General features: G+C 35.1%; 2 protein-coding genes across 2 annotated transcripts; one reads left to right on the forward strand and one right to left on the reverse strand.

The window, feature by feature from the left end:
• The first annotated feature begins 1863 nt into the window (after positions 1 to 1863).
• LOC21393463 (60S ribosome subunit biogenesis protein NIP7 homolog) lies at positions 1864 to 3142 on the forward strand. Its single transcript, XM_010100917.2, is given in 3 exon segments — positions 1864 to 2172; positions 2174 to 2219; positions 2934 to 3142. Coding segments are annotated over 3 exon segments (564 nt in total).
• An 856-nt stretch (positions 3143 to 3998) lies between these two features.
• LOC21393465 lies at positions 3999 to 4640 on the reverse strand. Its single transcript, XM_010100919.1, has one exon. The coding sequence runs from the start codon at positions 4638 to 4640 to the stop codon at positions 3999 to 4001; it is 642 nt and encodes a 213-aa protein (XP_010099221.1).
• Positions 4641 to 9507: the final 4867 nt, after the last annotated feature.

Genomic DNA, 9507 nt, shown 5'->3' on the forward strand with positions numbered 1-9507 from the left:
AACTTATTTATTTCTTCATTTTAGTCCTATTTTATTTTATTTTTTACTTTTTCTCCTGAAAATTTTCCCTTTTTTTGTTCTTGTTGCCCTAAAACTTATTTATTTATTCAATTTAGTCCTTTTTTGACCTCTTTTTTTATTTTTTTTACCTAAAACTTTATTTTTTTTTTCGTTTTGGCTCCTTTTACCTCAAAACTTATTTATTTCTCCATTTTATCTATTTTTGACTCTTTTTTTTTATTTTTTCCTAAAATTTTATTTTATTTTTTGTTTTGGTTCCTTTTACTCGAAAATTTAGTCATTTCTTCTTTTTTGTTTTGGTCTTTTTTGACCCTTTTTCCGTAAAACTTTATTTTTTCACTTTGGTTCCTTTTGTCCTAAAACAATATTTATTTATTCATTTTAGTTCCTTTTTAACTCTATCTTGACTTCTTATCCTAAAACTTATTTTTTTCTTATTTTAGTTTCCCATTGAGATTTTATATTCAGATTTTATTTGTTTTTAATAATAACATGATCATCAGTTAATTACAACTTAACACCTTTTTTTTTTTTTTGTTTAATACAACTTTAATCCTTGAGTCTTAGTCTTAGTCGTTTAGAGTGTTAGACTAAGACTCAAGGATTAAAGTTATATTAAAAAGAAAAAAGAGTTAGACTAAGACTAAAACTTACCGCATTTGGCACTTCTAGACTTTATGCACTATCTTATTATGTGTTTTTATGGTTTTTGTGATGAACTAAGTTTGTGAATTGATTATTGTTGCATATTTATGGATATTCTTCATTTTTATGATTTTTTTAATTACATTCAAGGCTTACGTCTCGATGCGATCTGAGACTTACGCCTCCCCTCGATTAGACAAAATACCTCAATTCCCGTTTTCGCCTTTTAAAACCTTATATATATATATATATTATAGTTTTCTTGGTGTTGAAATAATTATGGTGAAATTCAATGTTTGTTTTCAGCTAGCTTTCTGTTTTCTTGGTGCTTGTATCCTACTCTGTTTAATACTATCCAAAGTATGGATTTGTTGGGATATGTTATTTATTTACTTGACAAACAACAATCAATCTGCAAATGTGTGGTTTTCACAGAATTTCAAGCAAACCAATCTTCACTTACCAATTGAATATGACTGACTTAATCGCCTATTTTCAGTTTTTAACAACTTAGGGTTGTTCTTTTGGAACAAAACTCAGAAAAAGTTTGAACTTGAGTTACAATTTTATTTAAGTTCATGTTCTTTTGTAAAATTTGAGTTTGAACTCGAATTTGAACTCGAGTTTGGGACTAAATTCAAGTTCAAGTTTTCCTTTCAACTCGAGTTCAGAAACTCGAACTCAAATTAATGAACAATATTTTTTCTATTCTTTAAAATGCCATAATTTTTTTGTTTTAATTCTGATTTAGATGATTTTTTTCTATGCATTCATAACGAAAAGACGAATAAAACCCCTCATATACCATATTAAAATTTTTCATCACCATTGGGTTTTTATTAAAATACTATCTAAATACAAATTTAAGTTTTGACCCACCCAAACACAAACTCAAAAGGATTCTCAATTCAAATCATAACTCAAATGTGTACATCCAAACACAAACTCAAGTTACAACTTCAACTCAAATTATAACTCGAACTCAACTCTAAATCATCACTCAAATCACCATAACTCAAAAATACAAAAGAACAACCTCTTAGTATCTTTTTCTTTTTTCTCTTTGGTTGTATTATAGTCACCTACATACATGTTTATTTTGATAATATGACCATGAATATTTTGATTATCGACTAGCAGAGGAAGAAAGCTCAGACATCTGAAAAGAATAGCCAACCCCATCTTCTGTTAACGAAAATGCGGCCTTTGGACGAAACAGAGATAACATCAGTATTCGAGAAGATCTTCAAGTTCACGAGTAACAACCTTAAGAACATAGTCGAGAACCCCTCTCATGAAGGCCCGGATGCCAACCCTGGCCGCTACTGCTGCCGCCTTAACAAGATCAAGGTCTACTATGTGAGTGAGTCCCTCTTCAAGCGTGCCACCAACATAGCCCGCTCCAACCTCATTTCTCTCGGCACCTGCATTGGCAAGATCACCCACGGAGGCAATTTTCACCTCCCTGTTCAGTGTCTCAGTCCATTGGCCTCCAATGCCAAACACTAAGAACTAGCTTAAACCCACCTCTGAGATGTCGTTTCTCTACCGGAATCATGTGTAACGACCCGCACCCCCACTTAGTATGATATTGTCCGTTTTGGGTCTAAGCCCATACTGTTTTATTTTTGGGCCTCACCCTAAAATGCCTCATACTATTAAAAAGTTGTGTCATTCTTTATAAATCAGGACCTATCTTCATGCCCAAGCGATATGAGACTGCACAACTTACCATTTCTTCGTCTTATGCCTCAAGGGGTAATTGTGACAAACATCAATCCCTTGAGGCACAAGGTCAAGAAAGAGTAAATTGTGCAGCCCCATATCGCCTGAGGATAAAGATGGGTCCTGGTTTATAAGGAATGATACCACCTCCCAATGGTATGAAGCCTTTTGGGGTGAAGCTCAAAAGTAAAAACCTTGCGGGCTCAGACCTAAAGCGGACAATATCATATCAGGTGGGGGTGCGGGTCGTTATATATAGTATCAGAGCCTCTACCCAGCCAAAAATGTGGCCAACGAGGACGTTGGACTCCTATGAGGAGGGGTGATTATAACAACCATCAAGCCCTTGAGGCACAAGGCTAAGAAAGGCTAAGTTGTGCAGTCTTACATCACTTGGGGATGAAGATGGGTCTTAATTTATAAAAAATGACACTACCTCCCAATGGTATGAGGTCTTTTGGGGTGAAGCCCAAAAAGTAAAACCGTGCGGGCTCAGGCCTAAAGCGGACAATATCATACCAGATGGAGGTTCGGGTCGTTACACTATGTTCTCAAAGGTGGCTTGGGGAGGATTATGGAGAACATTGCAACCGGAGATGGGGTCATCATGTTCTTTATGTCCGACGTGCCTTCGGGTTTTGGAATTGCCACCCAATCAACCCAGGATTGTAGGAAGCTGGACACGAATGGCATTCTGGTGCTGCACCAGGCAGATATTGGAGAGTATTTGAGGGTGGAAGATGAGCTCTGAGCTTTAAATTAAGGTAAACTAATGTATTTTATTTAAGGGTTTAAGAGTTATATTTGACAAGTGGGGGTTCTGAAACTTGATCACACATAACCTGATCAATAGTCCATTTGTGAAAGTTACATGAGAATTTGATCGGATTGGGAAAAAAAAGTGGTCTCTGTTTATTGCTCCCATTGGAGGATTTTATTCAAATGTACCAATTTTTATATGTACAAATTTCAGCTAATGAGACTTTGCCTATATTCAGATTTCTGTTGTTCTAATCATTGAATGCTTGTTTATATATTCAGATTTCTGATTTAACATTTGTGATTTTCCAATTTTTCTTGCTTGATGGAGAAACCATGAGAAAGCTGTTCGCATCCAAAACAAACTAGGAAAATTATTAGAATAAATCCCAAGATTCGGCCACTTAAAAAAAATGATCAATATGGTTGTTCTATGTTTTCTTCATGAGAATCAATCAAACCAAAAATGGAGAAGATTTAGGAAATCTATCTCCCTTAAATTCTTTAATTTTTTGTCTCCCTTCATAGAGTTCTGCATTTTTCAAAGCATAAGTTTGATAGAGACGATGAATCGCCGCAAGTCCTCATGAAAAAAGCAAATGCAAATCCCTTTGAGAAAAAAAAAATACAAAAATAAATGCAAATTAATTCATCAAAAATGAAAATTTCTTGAAAGCCAACTACATCAGAAACTCTCAAAAGTTGCAAATAAAATTGGAAAATACGTCTTCTGTTTTTCAACATTGCTAGGATATTGAATAAATATGAAATTGCCATTAAGTCAAGCCTGCAACCACATCAACACCAACATCATCCCAAATTTCTCCTCCTATGTAGATTCTTCTTCCTTATCGCGATCCCGGGATTCCTCTTTCCTCTTCATTCTCGCCCGAGCCAACCAACAGTTCTTTTTCTTCTTCTTCTTCAGAAGTTGCACATTCTAGGTGAGTGCCATAACTACCGCATCCCCTACACAAATAAGCCCAACAACCCTCCACAAAACTGCAACCACAAATACCACAACACTCCTCTTCCTTCGATGAAAACACGAGCTCGAGCGGGTGTTCGTGATCAACCCGCCTCACGGATTCAGCCAAAGCGATGCACGAGACATGAAGGTCAAACCGGCAAGCGGTGCAGCTATAGATGAAGGCAGTGCCGGAGCCCGCGCAAGCCTTGCAAGTGAAGGAATAGTGAGGGGTGAAGAGGAGAGTGAGAGGGTGTTGGGGGTGAGAAGGGTGCCGACTCTCTCGTGGCAACTCAGAACACAGCTCGTGGAGGCGAAAATCGCAGCCGGGCTTGTTGCACTTGTAGGCTGATGAGCCTGAAATCAGCTCTAGCTCACAGCCTGAACAGATGGTGATTTGGTCATCGTGATCATGATCATGATCATGGTCCTGATCATCGTGTTTCTGATGATGATCATGATGATCTAGTTCTACTTGGTATGGACTCAAAGGATGGTGGTGGCTGAAATGTGTGATCATCATATTTGTTTAAACTTTTTTTTTTTTTTCCCAAGCCTCGGATTATCTTGAGAGAGTCATTTTAAGGGTCATATAATATGGAGTAGTACTAACAATCATGGAATGCGCTAACTAATAAGAATAAGAAATCAAGTTAAAGTTTTCAAATTATGTTAATTTAACAGTTAATTTCATTAAAGGTCAACGTTTCATAAGGTGGGTGGTCTTGATCAATTGGTACGGGTTGACTATTTGTTATCATGCCTAGCACACCCCTATTATTAATGATCAATACTGCTAGTCTTAACAAGTGGGCGCTATATATGCCAAACAGATGTACAGCTAGTAATAAGAGAATTAATATTAATTCACATCTTTTTTTTTTTGCTTAGCTCAGGAGAGAATTTATAATATACATAAAGAACAGGATGTTTTCCTAAAAAAGAAAGAGAGAAAGAACAAGATGTTTGCCATGTTTAGAGTTGTTCTTGTTCTTGTTTTTCACGTTTTTTAAGAAAGAAAAAATGAAAACGATTTCAAACAATGTTTAGCACAATTAAATGTTTGCTGTGTTTAGAATTGTTCATGTTCTTATTTTTCACGTTTTTCAAGAAAAAAAAATGAAAACGATTCCAAAATGGTGTTTGACACAATTAAAGATAAAAAACGGAAATGAAAACTGTAACACCTTGAGAAATTAAACAGAATTAATTAGGATAATTGAGATTTATTAGTGTGTTTAATCTGATTTAATTAATTAATTATGTTCATTAAATGTTTCTGATGTGTAAGTTTAAATATTTCCAAGAGATTTTAACATTTTCAATATTTATATTTCAACTCTAGAAGTGTGTGGAGACACACTTTCTAATCTATTCTTCTAAATACCTTTCGATGTTTATCTTTTCTTTTCTTTCTTTTTCCTTCTTTTCCCTTACTCTCCCACGTAACCCTCTCACTCTCTCCATTCTCTCTCAGCTCAATCTCTCTCTCCATTCTCTCTCAGCTCACTCTCTCTCTCTCTCTCGTAGCTCTTCCTCTCTTTCTCTCCAAAATTTTCACCATTTCTCAAGAAGTTTGAATCAAAGAGGAACTTCAAGAAGTTTTCAACTTCAAGGGACAGATTTGGGGTAAGATTTATGAAAAACTTCTCTTGAATGATCTTGAATTTCTCCTTTGGAAAAACTTATTTTCAGTTTAAGGTTGAATTTGAAGAGTTTTGGTTGAGATCATGATAAGAATTGGGGATTTTTGACTCTTTGGACTTGATTTGTCATTTGGAACCTGGATTTAGTAGTTTTCCTTTGAAATATCTCGGATTTGCAGGTTTTGGCTATGTTTTCTTCAGATTAGCCATGTCGGCCGATCTGTTCAGTCCCCACCGGTTGACCGGACTGGTCGACCGGTTCCTTCTCTACCAGCGAAGAATAACTTCTCTATCACCGGTCAACTGGTGCACACGTGATATGAACCAGATTTACCTTAAAATGCTATTTTGACCCTGATTTTCAAAGAGAATCCAAATTAGTTTCATTTGAGAACCTAAAGTAGATGGATTAGATTCTTTAATTGTCACGCCCCCAAACAGGGGTTAGTGACGTGGAGGCTCGTTTAGAAGTTAAATATGATTAAGAAAGTAATTAAATATTAGGAAACAAAATAATCAAATCAAAAGTAAACTATTAAAAGAAATTTCTAAACAAGCCCCACATTTTTGCTAAAATTAAATCACAAGAAAGTGATGGGGACTTGCATACTTTCTAAAAATAAGTTTTTTAAAACTAAGCCTCCGGCATCATTCAGTGCTTCACCCACAGGATATACAGTATGTACATACTTGAACATGTAAATAACATTACAGACATCAACCACAGTCTAGAAATCTAAAATTTAGAGTTTAGAGAATTTACAATTCTTACATTTGTACACAAGGAGGATGATCACAATCCTCACTAAATGAGACGGTAGCAGTTTTCTCAGCTATTCAGCATTACTCCTAGTGTCGCTTGGGAGGGGTTTAATATTTATAAAACAAATAAAACGTGAGCGAAAGGCCCAGTAGGATGTAATTTGAAATAACTTTATAAACAAGTAAATAAATTAATAAACAAGTAAATAAATAAATAAGCAATTAAATATAGATATTCAGTTCCAACACAACAGGCGGAAGCTCACATCCTTTTTCTGAAAGGACATATAACTGAAACTTTCCGTATTACAGGCATCAGCAAGTAATTTATCCTATGATAAATTACTTACACAACCACAAGCACAAGCCTTATCACCACCGTAGTGGCCCGGTCTGGGTTTTAGGTTCTGAGCCTAAGGATACACTCTCTATATCCTATCTAGGCCATCAGCAAGTTTACTGGTGTGCAAGATCTCTTATCTTAAGAAATCATTCATTAAAATTTCTAAAGTAGTTCATTATAATTTAAATTGCTAAAATCAAGCTATTGTGTTAAAATGCTTTTCTTTTGCAAACATGTCCTTTCTTTAAGACATTTATAAGGCCAAAACTCTTTTGAAAACAGGCTATCGAAGAAACGGATAGGGAATCCTACCTCTCAAGTACCAAACCTGTGGCTAGCGTTGCACTATTCTGGCTTTTACTTCCTCAAAGCCTTCAATTCGACTCCTCAGCTAGCACTGATACAAAATAACACTTTAGGATCCAATTCGCATTCCTAAAGCAATTCAATCTCAATTATAAATGTCGATTTCCTATTAGTGCGCCTTAATCCAATTCCAAGTTTCATAAATCATTTTATGTTTCAAATCATCATTCTAAGGGTTTTGATTCCAAATCATGGATTAAAGATGTTAATCCCTCTATTTTAGGTCCCAAATGAAGCTAATTTGGGTTTTCTTTGAAATCTGAGGTCAAAAAGCATTTTTAGACAAAACATGGTCAAACCTCATGTACGCCGGTCGACCGGTGACATAGAGGTTATTCTCCACTGGTCGGCTAGTGGAGAAGGAACCGGTTGACCGGTGGGAGCCAGGCAGCTCGACCCACAAGGCTGATTCAAAGAAAATCCGGCCAAAACCTATAAATCCAAGTTCAAATATGAAATATTTCAAGGGGAAAGAACCAAATCTAGGTTCTAGTTACTAAATCAAGTCCAAAGAACCAAAGACCCCCAATTTCTACCATGATTTTACTCAAAATCCATCAAAATCCATTTCGAACCACAAATAAGTTTTCTAATAAACAAATTTGAGATTCAAGAGAAGTTTTTTCAGAAATCTTACCTCAAATCCTTCTCTTGGCATTGAAAACTTCTTGAAATTCTTCTTTGGTTAGAAATCCGGTTAATTCAGTGAAGATTTGAACGGGAGAGAGAGAGAGAGAGTGAGAGGGAGAGTGAGAGTGAGAAAAACGACAGCGAAGAGAGAGAGTGAGGGTGCATGGGAAGGAAAAGGGAAGAAGGAAGAAAAGAAAAAGGAAAAGAAAAAGGAAAAGAAAAAGAAAAAGGAAAGAAAAACAGGTGTAAAAATATTTAAAAGATAGTCCAGAAAATGTGTCTACTCACACTTCTGGGGTAAAAATAAAATTACTGAAAATATCTAAACTCCTTGGAAATATTAAAATTTACACGTTAGAAACATTTATTAATCAATAGTTACTTAATCAAACCAGATTATGCACACTAATAAATCTTAATTACCTTAATTAATCTTGTTTAATTTCTCGAGGTGTTACATTAATTTATGTTTTGAGATCAAAATCCTTGGAATGATGATTGAGTCATGAATTGATTATGGAACTTGAAATTTGACTAAGGCACACTAATAGGAAATCAAAAAGTACAATTAATACTAATTCATTTTGGGGATAAGGATTGAATCCTAAAATGTTGTTCTGTGTAAATGCTAGTTGAAGAATCGGATTAAAGGCTTTGAGGAAGCAGAAGCTAGGATAGCGCAACGCTAGCAACGGGTTTGGTACTAGAGAGGTAGGATTTTTTGTCCTTTTCTTTGATAGCTTATTTTTAAAGAGTTTTGGCCAACGCAAATGTTTTAAAGAAAGGACATGTTTGATAAAGAAAGGTATTTTAACACAATAGCTTGATTTTAGCTATTGGAATCATAACGGACTGTTTCAAAGTTTTAATGAATGATTTCTTATGATAAGACATCTTGCGAACTGATAAGCCTGCTGATGGCCTACATAGGATATGTAGAGTGTATCCTCGGGGGCAGAACCCAAAACTTGGACCGGGCCACTATAGTGGTGTTAAGGCTTGTGCTTATGGTTGTGTAAGTAATTTATCATATTATAAATAACTTACTGATGCCTGTAATATAGAATTTAAAATTTATACTTCCTTTAAAAAAAAAGGGATGTTAGGTTCTGGCTATTGTGTTGGAACTAGATATCTTTATTTACTCACTTATTCATTTACTTACTTGTTATAAAGTTATTTTTCTTAAATACATCTTACAGGGCCTTCCACTCATGTTTTATTTTGCTTCTATAAATATTAAACCCCTCACAGGCGATGCTAGAAGCAGTGTAGAGTAAGTGACAATCTTTGACAATCCTAGCTTGTGTAATTCGAGAAGGAGTTGAGCAATCCATAATCCTTGTGTATAAATGTAAGGATTGTAAATTCTAAGACTATAAACTTCGAATATCGATACTGTGGTTGATGTCTGTAAATGTTATTTACATGTTTATGTATATACAATATTGTATATCCTGTGGGCGAGACCCCGAATAATGTCAGAGGCTTAGTTTTAAACTTTTTTTATTAGAAAAGTGTGCAAGTCCCCATCACTTTCTTATAATCTAATTTCAGTAAAAATGTGGGGCTTGTTTGGAAATTGCTTTAATATTTTACTTTCGGTTTTGATTACTATATTTCTAAATATTTAATTACTTTCT

Source organism: Morus notabilis, unplaced genomic scaffold (assembly GCF_000414095.1).
Source record: "Morus notabilis unplaced genomic scaffold, ASM41409v2 Scaffold1764, whole genome shotgun sequence".
Classification (NCBI taxonomy): Eukaryota; Viridiplantae; Streptophyta; class Magnoliopsida; order Rosales; family Moraceae; genus Morus; species Morus notabilis.

Coding starts and splice junctions, on each gene's coding strand:
- LOC21393465 (XM_010100919.1), bottom strand. CDS start 4,640: ATGATGATCACACATTTCAGCCACCACCATCCTTTGAGTCCATACCAA.